Below are 19,539 nucleotides of genomic sequence, written 5' to 3'. Positions count from 1 at the left end.
AGATATTTCCTTTCTCCTCCCATGTGGTTCATGCCTCACTACCAAATGACATAATAAGGGAAATTACTTGTGCTACTGTGTACCTTTCTACGGGCTTTCCCCATTGTTCACCTAAATGTCCTTTCTTCTCCTTTAGAAGCTAAGTAATAGAGCATCCAGTTTCAGTATTTAAAAGATTTAACAGAATTTAACAGAATTACAGGGTTGGAAGGGACCTTGGAGGTCTTCTAGTCTAACCCCCTGCTAAACCTATACCATGTCTGACAAATGGCTGGCAAATCTATATTTAAAAACTTCCAGTTTTGGAACACCCACAACTTCTGGAGGCAAGTCCCATCTCACTGATTAGTTGTTCTAACTGCCAGGAAATTTCTCCTTGCTTCTAGGTTTCCTTCTGGTTACTCTTCCCTAGAGCAGGGTGAGCAGTCCAAGGGATAGAAGGAAGAATGGGGAGGGGGCTCTAAAATCTGATCCCTAAAGGCAACTCATTGTAAGTAGATGCCATGAAGTTTCCTGCTTGCCAATTTGGCTTGTGGTGGATAATCCATGATGCTGTAAATACTGCATTTTCATTAATAAGCCCTAATTAATTGTAATTATACTGACATCTTTTCTTGTGTTCACCTTTTTTGAAATCCAACCTGCAAATTCTAAATTTTCAGGTTAGAGTTCAAAATTGCAGCTGCATTAGTCATGATATAGTAGTGACATATTTTCAGTGGTATCAAGAAATAAATATTTTTAGAAATTCTGGCTGACTTACTGTCCTGGACCGGATTTCTTTGGCGTAGAGAGGTTTCAAGAATTCTGAATCTCCTTCTAGCTTTAAACCTTTTTCTGTAATCCTTAGGTTTCCCATTCCATCCTGAAATATAGAAAATCATTACTATGATTTCATAAAATCAAGATTGCAAAAAGAAAAACAAAATCTTAGGGAAAACACTACATAAGCTTTGCTATTCAATCTTTTGGCTTAGGTTTTGTGAGAAAACTGTTTCAAGCAAGCTTAAATTCATGTCTTTAAATCAGGTAAATGATGTCATCTGGGAGAGAAGCTATAAAAATGAAGTATTCTGCACACTGAATGACTCTCTTTCTGTCTGCAAGGCTCACTTTTTTTTGCTTATTAATAACCTCATTTTGCCCAAACAACCTTACAAATATCCTATATAGTTAAAATGCTCATCAGAATTCTACAATAAAAATAGAAATAAAAATAATGTTCAAGTGCTGAAAAACAATTGACCAGAATGAATGCTTTTATGCCCCCCTTTAATCTATAGCTTTTTATTTTACTTTGCAAAATTTAGCACAAGGCTGAGCATCATTCTTTGGTGGATGGCTACATCTCCTTAGAAATCTATAGATGATTACATGTAAATGAATGCTAAGGCCATTATTGTTTTTTCTTTTGCATCCTTCTTCTTTTATGTCCTTTCACGTGAACTAGATTAGAATGAATTGCTGTTGACAAAGATTTGAACTGATAGTCTACAGAAAGTTTTGAAGTTAAGCTGAGGACTAATCCTTTCTCTAGCCATTAAATTTGACAGTAAAGCAGATTATCAAAAAACTTGTCATCTGTCACACCAAGCACTGGTTAAAACAATTCTTATGGTTTAACTGGTGGTTCCTACTCCCTTGAGGTTCTATTTCTAAGGATCTTGCCAACAACTCCAGAAGCTTCAGAATACAGGGCATGGAGAGTTATATGCACACATAGAACAATGCATGTTAGGCCTCTGCTTTGTGAACTGGATGACTTGTCTGTGTGCTTCTAGATCCAATTCAATGTGCTGGTTTGTGGCATGGGACTGAGCTATTTGCGGGACTGCTTTTTCCTGTTTATGTCATCTTGGACCATCAGATCTCACATATAAGGCAGGCTGCAGTTATCTTTGGCTAGGAATCAACATTTGTTGGGTTCTAGGAGATGTTCCATCTCTGCTGTGGAACCCACCTTATGGAATATTCCCCCCTCCCCCTGAAATTAGATTTGCTCCATGGCTTTTGATATTCTAAAATATGTCCAGTCCTGGCGCTCCCATGGAACTGGAGACTGATCTAGAGTGCTCCATTGTTGAGGAAGCCATTTTTATTTCCTTCAAGTATGGGATTTCTATTTTTTCATGATATTTATTATGATGATCTTTTATATTTATATTTGCTATTTTTATATTCATGGTTTTTATCTATTGTTGTGCACCGCCAAAAATCACCTTGGATGAGATGGGTGGCTATATAAATTTGATAAACAAGCAAACAAACAAACAAATAAAACTGACAGGCAGGACTAAAACAGTAAGAAGTAGTATTGCATCTCCTTCAGTTTAATTGTTTGTGTATGAACTGGTTTAAAGGTTCTTGGTGTTGGAAAGAATGGTGAAGTATCAGGGGATGCTAGGTCCATCAGTCAATCTTTATTTTGGTTGCAGATGGGTATAAAATATATAGAATTACAACTATCCATAGAATAAGGATTTAATATATGAAATTAGATATTAATTACAAAGTTATAGGGATTACTAACAGAGAACAGCAAAACCGTAACTTTAAATTATAAATTAAATTATAACAGTTGTACTTGCTATTGAAATTATTTATATCCCACCTTTATTATTTTCATAAATAATTCAAGGTGGCAGACATAGCTAATATTCCTTCTTCCAGAACATTCCAAAATAACAACCTGTGAGGTGAATTGGCCTGAGAATGCATGTTAAAATCAGAAAGACCAAGATACGGTAATACAATATGAAAAACAAAGCAGAATAACAAAACAAAATAGAGTAGAAATATCAGACAAAATGATATAGTCGACTTCTCAGAGATTTTATGACATAAGAAATTTAGTTTAAATTCATTAGCAGGCTATATGAAGTCATGGGAATTAACATTTAAGAGACAAAATAATATCAACCTTACAGCTGCAAAACTGTGAAACTTTAACACTAAGGTTTAATTGTATGAATGGTATTTACTGACAGTATTAACTGTTAAGACTATCAGGGCAATGCATTATAACACAGTAGCATAACATGAATAAAATAAAACATTTAAAGCAGTTAGCTAAACAATGTAGAATATTTGGTATAATAAACTAAGCTTTTACAGTAGTAGCATAAAAGTGTATATAATATTTGATGTATTTACTGTGATCCAAAATCAAACACGTGGAAGAGAAAAAAAATGATCAATGGGCACAAACAGCAAGCACTGATATGAGAAAAGGTAAACTCAGAGTTGGGATGTAGAAATCTATCCAAGGCAGTGTTTCTCAACCTTGACCGTTTTAAGGCATGTGGACTTCAACTCCCAGAATTCCACAGCCAGCAATGCTGGCTGTGGAATTCTGGGAGTTGAAGTCCACATGCCTTAAAACGGTCAAGGTTGAGAAACACTGATCCAAGGTAATGCATCAGCTCTCTCTCTCTTAACATTGAAGAGTTTGAGGAGTCTGATCAGTGCACCATTAGAACAACCCAAAGATATTTTAACTCCAAGCACGCTTATAGTATTGTGCATAAGCTAGGATTGCTGAAAGCTAACTGGCAAGAGGTTTACTCTTCTTTTCCTCTTCTTAAGCTGGGGAATTTTTGGAGTTGAAATCCCGACATCCTGTTATATCCCACTCACTAAGACTGAGCAATACTGATCTAGGGAAGACATTCAATGCAATTCCATGCAGTTTAGATGATTCATTCTTTGTTTTTGTTTTGTTTCATCTTATATGCCAAATATGTCAAATTCACTCATAACTTTGTTTAAGATAGTTAGACTACTTTGAAATGATCCAGAAATCACATTACTTCATTCTAATAAAAGAAAGGTAAAAAAAATGAAACAAGGGAAAGAAAACCAGTAAACCAATAATAAAACATTTTCTCTTGCCAAACACAGAAAAGGGAAAATACAGCATTAATTCATTTCATCCATGCTCACCATAGAAACAAGAATGCATATATTAATAACAAGGACGAAATGAAGATCTCATTTTAAAGAAAGAAATCTCTTTGGGGAATTAAAAGCTCCAAGTTTACTTTGTCTGTCTGTCCCGGATATATTATGGAAAATATGGATTTTTACTGAGCATATTTATATCATGCATAAAAAGGAATTTTAACATACAGATGAAAATGCTTGCCTATTTAATAAAGAAATAATATGGGTTTAAAGAAATGTAGTAGATCCATAATTCTTCAAGTTTTTTTGAAAAATAAATCAAGTGTTGTTTGCTATCTGTGATCAAAAAGAGAAAGAGATGAAAGCAGTTCAGGAATCCTGATAGCTTTTACCAGTTCCATTACATCTTTATGTCTTACTTACTCATGTGTCATCTACCCTAAGGCTATGCACTCTAAATTTATGTACAGATGGACAGTCTACAAGCATGCATTGCATATAGCCTCTAATAACCCATTTTCCCTTTGCACATTTTACCTTTTCGTGGTATCGAATGAATATGACCCAGCAGTATAATACAGCAAACAAGATAAATACATTTTAAACCACATCAAGAGAAGCATAATTTCCCTATTTTTAATAGTGTAGTTCTTATTTTGATTTATTATACAGGTAGTCCTCATATTTGCCTTATGATAACAGGAAGCTTTTGTTCTCCCTTCATAAATATTGCTTTTATATTTCCACTGATCAGATCTTAAGTTACTAGTATATTTTGTCTCCTTCTTTTTAATTGAAACCAGGGGGTTTTGAGGTGCAGGAGGAAAAAAAAAACACTGTTAATTTTAGGAGTCTCAGAGACACATGGACAGTAGATAAATAGGAGGCAGCTTTTGGGAAGAGACAGGTGACTTTCTTCAGCTTACAGGTGAATTATCCCTGGAATTCATGCAAAGGAGGGAGAACAGTATGAAGAACAGGAAGCTAGACTGGGAGGATGAAGAGAAAGAGGCTGTTGCAAAACTTACATAAAATCATGAAAGTTGGTGTGGCAGAGGAGAAAAGAAAGCAAGGGAAAGAAAAAGAAAGTGCATTTGAAAATAGCAGGGTAGGGATCTGCTCCTCTGCTTACAGGAGGGCTATTTGTGAACAAAGGATGGAGAAAGTAATAAGCTTTGGAGAAAGTATCAGAACAACAGTGGGTAGCCACGTCAGGGTGCAGTATGAGGATTGAGAAGTTTTACATGGAAGGAGAAGCACTTTGTAGGTCTAAGAAAGAGAAGGAAGATGACAGGAAAAAGGTCTGACTTTCAGTGTGTTTCTTCTCCCCCTCTCTCTTGGCAGAGACATAGAGAATAAATACATTTTGGAAGGGTGGAAGAAATCTGCTTTGGTTAATTGTTCATTCAATTATTCAACATAGTTTAAAGTTTCGATTTTACCTGTGTATTAAGTACATACTATTAATGCTTCTGTACACAGTTTATAATGATACAAGTAAATGCTGTTAAAGGTTCACAATAAGAGGTGTGTGAAATTCTTTTCCTTATTTGATGCCCCCCCATCCTCACCCCCACAGTATTGCACAAAATTTAGTAGCAGACATGAAGAGAAAAAGAATTGAAAGATACCCTGCTTTGGATTTTTTGGGAAAACAGGGACTGATTTCAGGACTATAGTAGAGATTGCATATTATTTTATATTCTTAACCATCATGATTATCTTACAATCTTCTCCGTCTAGCATTGTTTTAACTTCTCAGCTATGGGAACTTAAGCTAGGTTAATTCCTAAAATTGTGCAATTAATTCCTAAAATTCTATGGAAAAAATACTTTCCAACAAATAGAAAAAGTTGAATCCAAGTCATTGGAGAAGACAAAAATAAGACTACTTCTACTAGAGATGATTCAACTATATTTTCAACATGGAATAAAACTTCAATTAATATGGAAAGCAAACACAATGTGTTAGAATTATAATTCTTTCCTTGCCATTTGTATGCACTACATTAAAACAGTAATTAGAGCCATAACATACTCTATAAACCCAAGTAACTGCTCTGTGATTAAAGAAGACATAGGGAGCTAATTTATTCATTCTGCTGTTGTGTGAAATATATACAGTGTGAGAAAAATGGCAAAGGTTACACACACTGGAATGCCATTTCTGATGGTATAATATTATAAAAGGGAAAGTTAATGGTTTCATTTGTTAACCTTGAACCTGTTCAGGCAGGACAATAATATCTATAGTAGCCTTTTGACAGAATCAGCATTATCAGATATACTTTTCCAACTTAGATGATAGATATTAGATAAGAAAATCTTTTTCGTTCCATTATTACCCATGTTTACCAGGATGTTTCTAATTGGAGAGTACTTATGAAAAGTACTGTAGGCCTTTTCCATTTTCCCCTTCATAATAGACTTTCAGGAGTAAGGGAAAAATGAAATAAAATAAAATATGGTATGCTTATGAATGGAAAATTATGAGTACTCCCACATGATGGTGCTCCTTGTGTGCAATCATTTGGATTTTTTGTGAAATTTGAATTCTTCTATTGTCCTCTATTTTCTCTCCATGAGAATAATTAGCAATAATGATTTTCAGGGTCATTTTTTTTACAACGTGACCACATAGCTGTTGGTCAAATATAACTGAACATGTACCTGCTGGTCTGCAAGACTTTTGTTTCTTCAAGCCACCTGAAAGTTGTATTCTTGTAATGAAAAAACCTATTTTGACTCAGTCCTATTTTACATTTAAACATCCATCATTTAATTAAAGTACATTATAATATATTTAGAATACAATACACTACATGTAATGCACTACTTCTAAATCTACAAGTATTTTTTTTAAAAAAAAACACTACCAGATAGCATTTTCAGAAGCTGTTTAGACTTCATACAAAGACATATTTGAATAATTTTTGCAGATGGAGCCATAAATCATAATCAAGTATAGATGAAATCTATCTTTTTGTCTCTGTGAAAGAACCAGATTCAGCAGAAACTGTTTATCTTCTTTTTTACATATTTGCTTTGATTGTTTTATTTTTGGTTCCTGTTGCTTACTCACTGAACCAGATGACAAAAATTAATCTAGAGGGTAAAATTACTAACTGAATATTGTCATATCCAGGATTTAAAAGAAAACAGAGGGAAATAGTTTTTAATGCAGCTGAAAGAATACCAAAATATTAAAAAAATCCTTATCCTCAAATACATTTTGAGTATACAATAATGCATTATGGTATGCTCAAAATGTATTTGAGGATAAGGACAATAAACATATGCTTGGTAATGTTTGCAGTAATTGCATGTCAACTTTTGCTTTATTCAATGAGTACATTAGAATGCTAAACTGGCCAAACCCATTTTCAACTTGGAGAATCTTATTTTCACAAACTCATTAGTTTTGGGATATTCCTAGTCAATGTTCATCTTTAGTGTTTGAATAAAAGTCAACAGGATTTGGATAAATTCCATTTTAGTTTGTAGACTATTGTCATAATTTTGTTTCCTAAGGTGGATTTAAAATCAGCTAATATTTTTCTCTCCTTGCTGGAATATTTAGCTCACTGCTGGATTCAACTTTTATTTGAAACCTTGGTCATTATACTGTTTGCTTTAGTGCAAAATCCAGCAGACCGATTTCTTAAACGAAGAAAAGAAAGTGTAAATTATGCTTCCTAGTTAATTTTGCAATTAACTTAGAGCTAGTAAATATATTTGTAATGGCAATCTATAACAGAACCTCTACAAATAAAGCAGTTTATTTTATGGCTCAGATAATCCTTTCCCTTTTGCTTTCTGTATAAATATTATATTACATTTCTTATATTATTCTTTAATTATTATTATGGATACCGGGATTCTATCTTAAACTGTTCCTACGTCAGACCACAGTGCTATGCGATATACTAGACAAAATTACTGTGACTGTTAAATATATTACCACTTTACACATATGTAAAAGCATTTAACTACTGGCATATATCAAGATAGAATAAAAAATTGAAATGATTAATTCTAATCAATTTCACATTAGCTTCCCACTTTGAAAATTGTCCCCAACAGCTAGTAAAATATTCATGGTAATTAGCAACAAAAAGTTTTTAGGAAATAGCATTAAACTGTAGTTATATAGTTAATACTTTATATTTCTATATTTAATAAATATAAAATGAATATAAAGAATTCTATATTTTCCATGCTACTAGGGTCTTATGATCGTCCCAAATGAATTTTTTTATTTATAATGGAGCAATCTATTCTAATGCAGTATTTCGTTCTGTAAAATTATTCATTATTAAAATGAATCCTGTCTGTATCATTGCCATATTCCCCAGTACTGATAGTAAGATTTTATTCACTAAATTAATTCACTAAGCTAATAGGGCTATGAACTGAATATATGTAATGCCTACTAATTTGATAGGGCTTAAGCAACAACATAACAAGTTACCTCCTCTCTATTCAATTCCTGCATTATTTATAAATTATTTAATGCTATAAATAAACTTGTCCCAAATTCCATAAATGGAGGCAAAATAGTATAAAACCATTATTTCCTATAACAACATTGTCTACTAATATCAGAATCATGTCCCTTATAAAAAAGGATTATTTGGGGATTTCTGAATACCAAAAAGAGATCACAAACAAACATATAAAATACAAAGATATTTTTCCTATTAAATTCTGGATCAATGATATTAAAGTAGACAAGAAACATCAGATGTTATTCCTCTGTCTATTGACAAAAGGTTGTCCAAGATATTAAAAATGAATAATTATTCCCTATTTATATTAATGCTCAATCAAAGAGTATTGATAGCTTTTCTACTTCCTTGCTAACAAAATGAGCAAGAAGTAGCTTTACTGATAAATAAAAACAACTTTAATTGAAAAGAAAAAGTGAAAAGAAATGGTCATGCAGCCCTGCACACACACACCTGTTATAATAAAGATCTAGGTAGCATTTCTTATTTCTAAACCAAAGTGCACGGTACAAGCACAAACTTCTTTTAAGTTTTTCAAGTGTTGCTTTATGGTGCATATTTTGATGTCAGTATAAATAAAATGAGTGTGTTTATGACTATGTTTGTACAGATGCCCACCAGCCCTTTTCAGATAACTCATTTTAAGAGTTTATTTGGGTAGGTACTTATTTTTGATCAAATTCCCTTATCTTGAGACGCCACTCAAACGTTCTTCTTTAAGAGATTACTAACCAGCAGTCAAAGAATGTGCTGTACAGTAGTATTTATTAGGGTAGCAATTAAAGCTTTGGAAAAACCATATTTATATGCCATTCCGTGTCTACATCTGCAAAAATATAATACCATGCACAAAATGTTCTTTCCTGTGACACTCTACAGAAGCTAAAGTTTAATTTTGAAAAAGTAGGATAGAAAGACCTTTGATGCCTTTGAAATTTATTATTGCAGAAGGTTCTTGGGAATACCAAGGACAGCCAAGATGACAAATAAATGAATCAGAGAACAAATAAATCCAGTTTTCACTCACAATAGCAATTATCATGATAGCAATTATCATATTTTAAACCATTATGTGAAGTCTATAATACTGGAAAAAAGTTATTAAAACCCGATTTGGAATTTAGCCATCATCCGTATCAATGTTTCCTTGGTAGTAAAGTACCAGCTTCTTCAATAGTTTACTTCTGGTTTATGCACAAGATTAACCAATTACATGAACTGAAGAAAAAACAACACCATACAATTATTTTGGACTAGTGTATATAGGCATGAGTTTATTAAGTGCGAGATACATATGTAACTAAGAGTGCTACTTAGTTCTTTCAGAGAGCTGTATTTTATCCCTTGACTGAGCTAATTTTCTCCTTCTACAATCAGCTGTCTTACACACCTTCTTTAATGAATACATGTTCCTCTGATTAAATTAACATTTTTGTCTATCTAATTAGCCTGAAAAAAAACCCTATGCTGAACTGATCCAAGCAGCTTCATTACTGTTCACTAGTGCATGTTAGCTCCCCATCACTATCAACTCAATAGACTAATGGTCAGGAAAACATTAAGGTTGGTTAATTTGGCTTTCCTTGCCAATCATTAAACCAATTAAGTCCTTGAATTGACCCTTTAGGATAGAGACAGATGCTTTAATCTTACTGATGAATTCATTAGCTTCCATCGTTCTACTTGCCAGGTTTGTGGGATAGGAATATAAAACTGAAGCTGATGAAGTAGACTCTTATTACATTTTAGTTCATTCTTTTTTTTTTTACCAATGTTCTTAGGTAATGTCTGATCAGAATTATAAATAAAAGTATGTTTACTTATACTTGGGTGCATTCTTAAGTACTAGTACCAGGAAGTTACGGAAGCATAAGTACCTTAATACTTGAATGATCAGCTAATAAAGTCAAGCCAGAGAATGAACCAGCTGAATAGATTTTTTGTCACTAAAAGCAAGCCATAGCAAAAACTCTTATAATTCAGAGCACAGATGATTAGAGAAAGCCCCTTAAGTCAATGGAACTTGTAGATGTCAAGTATAAATATCATCTCTTGCTTGCTGAAGAATGGAAACATTATTATTCACCTTCAGAAGTAGCTATTCAGTCAAGCAGATTCAAGTTCAAAATAGAACATGTACTTATTGATGAAATGGACTAAAAGCTTCAATTTGACTCTATAGCACTGTATGAACTAAGCACTATACGAAGTAAGAAATACTGCATGAAATACATTTAAAATAAAGCAATAATTGTCAAGTTTCTTCTAAGGATAAAAACACAAAGTTTGTTGATCTTGGGGCATGTCTAAACAAAACTAGCCTTGCCAATAAGCACTAAGAAGTGTAGCCTTAATGTGTTTTCTCTTTTTATTTGCAGTGTTGTGCTGAAAATGCTTCTAAAGATAATTCCCAGGAGTGGTGGAAACAAATGAACAGGGAGAGGATGATAATTTCCTTCAACATGGGAATTGCAAACTACCAAGAATTGCTGGTTAGAGAGGAAGAGCAGCAATATTCTCTTGTATAGTCTCATGACACCTGGTTAGCTGGGATGGCAACAGGAATCTGGGTCTATATTAGTGGTTCTCAACCTTTTTAATGCTGCGACCCCCAACCGGTCATAAGTCGAGGACTACCCAACCGGTCATAAGTCGAGGACTACCCAACCAGTCGTAAGTTGAGGACTTTTCCGGCCCGGGAGCACCGCGCATGCGTGGTGCTGCCTCCTGCGCCAGCCGAGGCGTAGCTGGCAAGCGGCAGAGACGGTGCAGGCCGACCACCAGCTGGGCCACCAGCTGGCCCAGCCCAAGGGAGGTAAGGCACCCGCCGGGCCCCACGCACGCCAGCAACCCTCCCTGTGCCCACCGGCCTCCCACCTCCCACCCCTGGCCCTTACATTTTTAGTAGTTGCTCTGCAGGGAGGGGTGGAAGCTTCCAGACAGTTCGCCTTCACTGCAGACAACTTGCAGCACTGTTTGCAGACTGGGGCTTTTGGCGGGCTCAGCAGGGCAGAGACAGCCTGGACAATTCCTATTGGCTTTTGAAAGCCAATAGAATTAGACTGTATTCAAGAGAGTCTATTATATTGGCTTTCAAAAGCCAATAGAATAAAAGGGAGTAGCACAGCTAAGGAAAAGGGGAAAAAATGGCGGACTGCATTGTTTGGCGACCCCCATGAAATGGTCGTTTGACCCCAAATAGGGTCCCGACCCACAGGTTGAGAACCGCTGGTCTATATCATTTTGTTGAAAATTCATATGCATTAAAATGGAGTTTACAATGTTGTCTTTAGTACATTATGATCCTCTAACAATATCTGTCTCCCATGCAACCAGTATTTTTATCTCTTGAAGATAAAAAATAAATTCATTAATCAGATATTCCATCAACTTTAAATTAGAAAAGATTACATTAGCACTAATTGGGACTGATTTTGGAAACAATGGAAAGTAAAATATTATCAAATTAGTGGTTCACTTCCCTGTATTACCATTTACTTATTTATCAACTTTGTATGGCTGCCCATTTCACAAACAAATGACACTGGGTGGTGTACAGCATGTATTTCAAAAAGCAATAAATATATAAAAGCATTCCTTATTAAAAACTATCAAAACAATAAAAAGCAAGACAGGGTGATATTAATCACAGTAAGTGAACCATTGCAAGATCTGTTCAGTCCTTGGGACTCCCAGGTCTGATGGTCTGATCAGTTGTTGAGGGACTTGCAAATGTTAAAAGGACTTCTGGGGGGAAAAAATTCCCCAAGGTGGGCACCATGATAGAGAAGGTTGATCCCCTGGGACTGGTTAAATACAGTTCTCTGAAAAACGGGACCTGCACCATGCCATCTCTGCTAAACCTGGTTGTATGGGCAGCTATAATTGGGAAGAGGGGATTATTCAGATAACTGGGCAATATGCCATTAAGGGCTTTAAAGTTAAAATCAACATGTTGGATTGAACTGGACCCAGCTGAAACTGGTAACCAATGGCCTGTGTCTTGTCTCCCACCACATCTCCCCATGCCCATCACCACCATAAGGCTTGTCCCATCCATTCAATGAAAGCCCCATTCCCATATCTAGGCCCCTCATATCCCAAAACTTTGAACTTTCCACTTTCTTCACCAGCCATCACTAGGAGAAGCTGGGCACCCCAAGGCACTGTAGTTTCACCATCTCTCAAGCTCACCAGAGTATCCACCAACCTCCTCCCCAGATCACCACCATTACAATAAACTCTCATATCCAAGCATTCACAGATATCCCTCTCCTGCTTTTCTCACCAGCAGACAGAGGGCTCCCCTCCAATTCACCTTACCTATTTATCCTTTTATTCTCACTCAGAGGAACGAATCAAGACACTCCCAGTCACACACACACACACACATACACACAAGCATCTAAAGACAAATGTCCCTTGTTGATCCCACCAGCTGGTGGAGGGCTGTCTCCCTGTTTCTCCCAGAGAAAGGAGTTTCCCCCAGGCAATTGTGGGAAACTAACTTTCCAGCATGCCAGTCCTTCACCAATTAGATGAAAGTGATAGTGTTTGTTCCTCTTCAGGTTACAGGAGAGAAGGAAAAAAAAAATTCCATGGGGGAGTGAAGAGGTACAGTCATCTGCTACTCTACTGCAATTCCTCCACCCAGCCACTGCCTTTATCTCCAAAGGCCAACATCTAACAAGAAAGTGTATGTAACAAAAGATGGACTATTTCTATAGTACTACTGAGTTTAAAAATATGGTTGGTATGCCAAGTGCAGCAAAAGAATGACAACAGCCCATCTTCCAGTGTGAGCCATTGTCTGGCCCACTCCTCAGCCCATTCCTCCAAGAAGCAAGCTGAATGGTTCTCCAGAGCAGCCCAAGTAATAGCAATAGATCCTTGAAAAGGACCAAAGTCAATAAAAAAAATGCCACAAAATTCATAAACATGATCAGCACAGTCAGTATGGCCAGTGTCATAAGACAGCAAGTGCTGCCATCCTCCAACCTGTAGTCCTCTTCCAGTTTGTATAGATTACATCGTTTGAGCAGTCCAAAAACCTGACTTTCATTCAGGTTGAAACATCCCCTCCAAACAGACACGGAATGCAGAACATAAAATTACAGCCGCCTTTGTACCCAAGATGGGACTAGAACTCACGGTCTTCCGGTTTCTAGCCTGATGCCTTAGCCACTACACCAAACTGGTCTCTTGTATTATTTATGATGTTTCAAATGATCACGCATTTCTGCCTGTTCAACTTTCTAATCCAAATGCATATACCATTATCAACAGAGATCGTAATTCAAGCTGTGCTGTTCCTGTAGTTCAAACTACTAACAGGTGCAATATGTTATGAATGCAATTCTTTCAACATTATGTAAGCTCACATGCATTACTTAAATTAGGAAGGCAATGGCATATTTATGTCACAATTAAAATGTTAAGTATTCCCTCAGGCACTATTTCTCCCAGTTATTTTATCTAAAAGTGAATTAATCTTCTAATATCATGGAACTGCATAATAAAAATGTTCAGTTCTTTAAGATTTAAGTTAATGCTGTAAAAACTTTTTTTAAAGAAAAACAATACTGTTTCAAATGACAAAATACAGTTGTTCATTGTGAACCGCAATTGTGATTTCTAAAGTGAAGTGAGATACACTTCAGCAATATTATTTAAAAGGTAAGATGTGGAGAGATGGGCAGCGAGCAAAATTTAGAAATAACATAAATGAAATAAAGTATGCATCCCTCTCCTGTTCATTTCTGCATAATTATCTTGTTTTGTTCAGTGGACTGTTTCTAAGCAAATTATATTTAGTTGCAATATTTGATTACATTTTACTATGTTTGAGTGAAACATCCCTTATAGAGTTTTTATAATATATATTTCTGCAAAACAAGTCACTCATTTCAATAATTAAGTTTACCCCAGAAGGAGATATATGTTTCCCAAAAGTGAAATTTAATACAATATTAAGCATGTTTATTTGAAAGCAAATACTACTGTGCTCTCCAATTTTTGAAAAATGCACTTAGCTTCATAGTAAGTATGTTGTCAGGATCTGAAAACAACTGAGAACCAACCATTTTCTTACATATTACAGGTAATCCTCAACTTCTAATCACAATTGGATCCAGAATATCAGTCATTGTTAATTGTTAATCAAGATGTCCATGTGACTCATTACCCCTGAATTGTATCTCAAGATGAGAGGGAAGAAAGGAGAGGAGAGAGAAAAGAATAAAGGAGGGGAGAAGGAAGTAGGAAGGTTGGAGGAAGAGGAAAGGGGAGGAGAGTGGTGAAGGAGAGGAGAGGAAGAAGAGGGAAGTAGGGAAGAGAAGAAAGGGAGAAAGAAGGTAGTGAAGAAGGAGTGTGGATACGGTGAAAGGGGAAATGGGCGACCAACACCAAAAGTCATGTGTACGTATTTATTTCATTTTGTTAAAAGTATCTTGTATGTGAGTGTGGAGGGAATGTATGTTAACATCTGATAAGTATTACGGTATATGTACGGGGGAGAGTTTGGAAAAATAAAAAATTATTAATTAAAAAAAAGATGTCCATGTGACTGTTTCTCTCAATGACCATGTATAGTGGTCTCCCAGATAGTGGAGAAGCTAGAAAAAACAGAGATATCATTCCAAAATAGTTCAGATTGGTCTGGGGCTGGTATTGAAAAAAGATCCTAAAATATTCTTCCTATGCATCCTTTAGACAGCTCCAGCCTTAGCTTCCCTCCCTGCTAATACTCAGGGAAAGCATATGTGCAGCCTTTCCATGTCTTCCTGCACATGTTGCATCTGCCCATATTTAGGTTAAAAAGAATTTCAGAAACCATGTTCTGTATGTTCCCTATCATGGTTGGATTTATAGTACCAAGCCTTATTCTGTTGCTTTTTATGCTGCCATTTCATAAATAATAGTACCTCCATAATATTTCTCATTTTTCTTTATCTCTGATATTTAAAATTATTGGTTATTAATTGCTGACTTGATTATTTAATGAAATTATTAGACTTTTTTTATATTGTTCTCTGCCCAGAGAACTTTTATTCGCTGATGTCCGAATCCTATTGATTATTCAATAGTAGTGGTATAAAACACATCTAGAAGCACAATAAATTAATTGGATTAATCACTGCAAAATCATCACAACAATTGTCAATTACATAGAAATATAGTTTTCATAAGTCATTTCCTTTACATGTACCTTTTGGAGAGACAGTATAATCATTATTAAATCAAACCAAAGAAAAAAATTGGTACGGTAGAAGGCTTATTGCATTACACAGCATCCCTTTCATGTTTGAATGAGATAATCCTTTTACAGCACAGGTGTCAAGAAAAATATATCGTTTTTATAGATATTGGCTGAATGGTACAGATTTGGACTTTTCCATTTTCTGTGTGTATGGTCATATTTCACATCTTATTTAGTGTTTTGAAGAAAGATGGCAACTGAAAGTTTCAAGAAAACATACACTAAAGTTATTTTTTCAGATTTTTTAAATTTTGAAATCAATTGAATTTAGTATTCAAAAGAGATGAGCAGTTGGAAAGTATTTTTTCAATCCTCTGAACATTGCTCCATTATGCATAGCTACTCAGAGGCAATCCCATTGTATGTTTCAAGAAGGCTTAGTCAGGGTTCAGACGTAATTCTAAATTTCAGATAATGCAATACTGAAGTAAAAGTTTAATTAGAGCAGGATCAGAACAGTTGGTGGAATAGCTTATAACATTAAGCTTAAATTTAGGCTTAAATTCAAAACATTTACAGTAGTATTCGGTACAAACAAAGAAAATGTATAATCACGTTTGCTTCAAACAAAAACTCCTGAAAATATTGATCCATATTTCTGCTACTATTTATAACAAAAGGAAGTAGCATAAGCTTGGCATGCAAACATTCTTGAATTTAATTTCTGTTATTTTTAGAAATAACTAAAAAACAATCCTGTTTGTTTGAAATCTATAGGTCAGAGTTCCCCAATCTTTCTGGCCTTGCAGACAGGTCGGGAGAGATGGAAGAGGGAATGGCTCTGCGGGAGTGGCAGGCAAGCACCTGTGTGCACAAAGCTCCATTTGCACGACTGATGGGCAAGCACTCCCGTTGCTCATGTAAATAGAGCATGCAGGCCCCTGCTTGCCCACTATTCATAAGTGGGGATCCATGCAAGCTTGTCCACCACTTTTGCAGCCCGGTTCTGAAGGGCTCAAGGCCTAGTAGTGGGCTGCAGCCTGGGGGTTGGGGACACCTGCTATAGATAATAACACGCTGGATGTACCAGTAATCTAGTTTGGATTATAGGAACTTCATATATGGTGGGACTAATTTTCATGATATACCTTATATTTCAGTTCCTCTATAGTGATAAGTTTGACTCATGCAATCTCCTGAAGATGGGTGTCACTACTATCACAAGGATGTGCATTTCTTTGGAAGAATTACAGTTGCTACATGAAGTCTACTTTGCAACACCATAGCTCATCTTTAAAATATTTTCAAAAGACATTAGAAAACTTGAGAAAATAGGACTAAGAATATAGACAATTTGCAGGCCTAGATACATAATGTTGCTCCCTAAACATCAGCTTCATCTCCCTTATTTGAACCATTACACATTATTTTAAATTTATTTATGTACCAAGCTTATAGGCCACTCATCTCATCAATGTGACTCTAGGCAGCTAAATTAATGGACAGTAGATGTGATAAATCATATCATCTTCTGTCTTACAGACACAAAGCTATCAGGCTACAGTAGTTTCAAAGCAAGATAGATAACTTCTAGTGGGAAGTATGGGTGAATGAACATTCTACTGACAGTAATATTCAATAATACAGTAGTAAAAATATGAAATAATGAAGAAGATTGAGCCTTTAAAGCTCTTTTCAATAAACATATGAGATATAGCTCCAGTCCTGGATGGTGAAGACTTATGTTGAACCTTTTCAATACACATTTTTCAAATTCAAATTCAGAATAGAGTTGAAGGGACACTGGAGGTCTTCTAGTCCAGCCCCCCTGCTCAAGCAAGAGACACTTTATCATTTCAGACAAGTGGCTGTCCAATCTCTTTTTAAAAAACCCCAGTGATGAAGCACCTACAACTTCTGAAGGCAAGGTGTTCCACTGGTTAATTGTTCTCACTATTAGGAAATTTCTTTTTAATTCCAGGTTGCTTCTCTCCTTGATTAGTTTCCATCCATTGTTTCTTGTCTTGACCTCTGATTCTTTGGAATTAAATTGTCTCCCTCTTCTTTGTGGAAACCCCAATCAATCAAACCCCAATTAATTAAACTCCAACCAACCCCAATCAATGTATATTTTAAAATTTCAAAATTTTCACAAATTATAGGGACGCTGATACACTTAGTACTTTCAGTTCCTATCCTTATGCTACAGTATCAATAGTCCCTGTTGTTTCTCTTCCCTATTTCTTACCTAAAAATATGAATCATATAATAACATATAAAATATATCATATAATAACACGGAGAAGGAGTGCAGAAGGGAGTAAAAAGTAAAATAAAAAAGTGGTATGGAACAGTTGCAGAACTTTCAAACCTATCTATCAAATTGACCAACTAATACTATCTTCCACTTAACTGTACTTTATATCAAATGAGAATATGACAATTTTCTATAATTTAGCTTTTGTGGGATGCATGATTGTGGGCTTTGTTTAGAATATGAAAACCAAACCTTGGCCAACTTATTTGTCATTCCATGACAAATCCTCACATTTATTAAATGTTGAAACAATTCCATTTTTAAGAGAACATTTTAAGTTCCTAATCACATACTGGTCTGTACTATGTGTAATTAAAAACAGTATGACGTATCACGTTGACACTGATTGCTAAAGTAAAGCCTCCTATGATAATATACATATTGTCAGTGTCTGCATTTTGTCCTGAAATTAAAAAAAAAATGAATCAACAGCTAAAACAGCTTTTAACTTAGGAAAATGCTACTTCAAAGGAAAATTGCTATTGAACTACATTACAGAAGGCCATAATGCCTTTCCTTTAATCAAGATGTGTAATTTATTTAAATAATGTCAGTCTCAACCACTGTGTTGAGAACTAGTGAAGATCTACAACTGCTTTCTCTGTATGAATTTTTCCTACTCTTCAGAGTGGGATTTGTATGCAATTTGGCAAATACTGCATCAAATCCAGCAATTATTTCATATATGATTGACAACGAAAACAACATTGGATATGTGAAAAATGCAACTTATTTTTCAATACAAGAGAATATATGTATCTCAGGGTGGCAAGTAAACACCAAGATCAGAGACTACCAAGGAATCTATCATTTATGCTAACTCTTATTCCTTCTTTACGCCCTTATTTTTTATTTTGTTGACAGATGTTTCCAAAATGGGAGAATAAATGGCTTAAAGAATCGTGAATAGAAGAATTCCACTTAAGCAGAAGACATATCAAGCTTCTGGTTTGTTGTGCCCTTGGAAAGGACATTGGTTTTGGCTTTGGTGAGGATCCTATCTGAGATGTTATGCACTGTTTGTTTCATGTGTGGCTGTGAGGGAGGAGGGATTTGTTTCTGGCGTTCTTGCAGTCTTTGAAGTTTGTTGGTATGTGTATCTGTCTTGAGGGTGGTCTGTGTTTCGGCTCTCCAGACGGCGAGTTGTTTGGATTTGTCCCAAAGTGCGGGGTGGATCTTGTTACTGAGTTTGAGGTGGAGTGTGAGGAGATCTTTGTTAATTCGGTCTAGGAGGAATCTTTTTGTGTGAAGTTCATTTCTGATTAGGGCCAATTCTGTTCTTTTCAGGATCCGTTTGGTGGCTGCAGAGTGCATAACATCTCAGATAGGATCCTCACCAAAGCCGAAACCAATGTCCTTTCCATAGGATTTAACTTTGCAGTCGCTCCCAAACACATCCCCACTGAAACCATTATATGTGGAGTTGAAACCAGCCTGACCAAAATCAACCTCTAGAAAAATCAGATCACAAACCCAAACTCTGGCTCAGATACATAGACGACACCTTCATAATCTGGCCACATGGGAAAGAAAAACTGGACAACTTCCTCACACACCTCAACAGCCTACACCCCAAAATACAGTTCACCATGGAAATAATCTGATTCTGTCTG

The 19,539-nt window shown here is 35.6% G+C and overlaps 1 protein-coding gene across 4 annotated transcripts in view; it reads right to left on the bottom strand.

Moving 5' to 3' along the window:
* SGCD (sarcoglycan delta) overlaps positions 1-19,539 on the bottom strand; it is a 193,142-nt gene that overhangs the window by 126,896 nt on the left and 46,707 nt on the right. For all 4 annotated transcript variants that reach the window (XM_039355086.1, XM_039355067.1, XM_039355075.1 and 1 more), the window contains one exon: positions 764-865. In XM_039355086.1, coding sequence (XP_039211020.1) covers positions 764-859 — 96 coding nt within the window. In that variant the 5' untranslated portion in view covers positions 860-865. The remainder of the gene's footprint in view (positions 1-763; positions 866-19,539) is intronic.

This window comes from Crotalus tigris, unplaced genomic scaffold, assembly GCF_016545835.1.
Source record: "Crotalus tigris isolate CLP2741 ecotype Arizona unplaced genomic scaffold, ASM1654583v1 scf7180000017569.284425, whole genome shotgun sequence".
Taxonomy (NCBI): Eukaryota; Metazoa; Chordata; class Lepidosauria; order Squamata; family Viperidae; genus Crotalus; species Crotalus tigris.
Note: the sequence above shows the minus strand (reverse complement) of the source record. Positions and strands in the feature narration are given on the sequence as shown.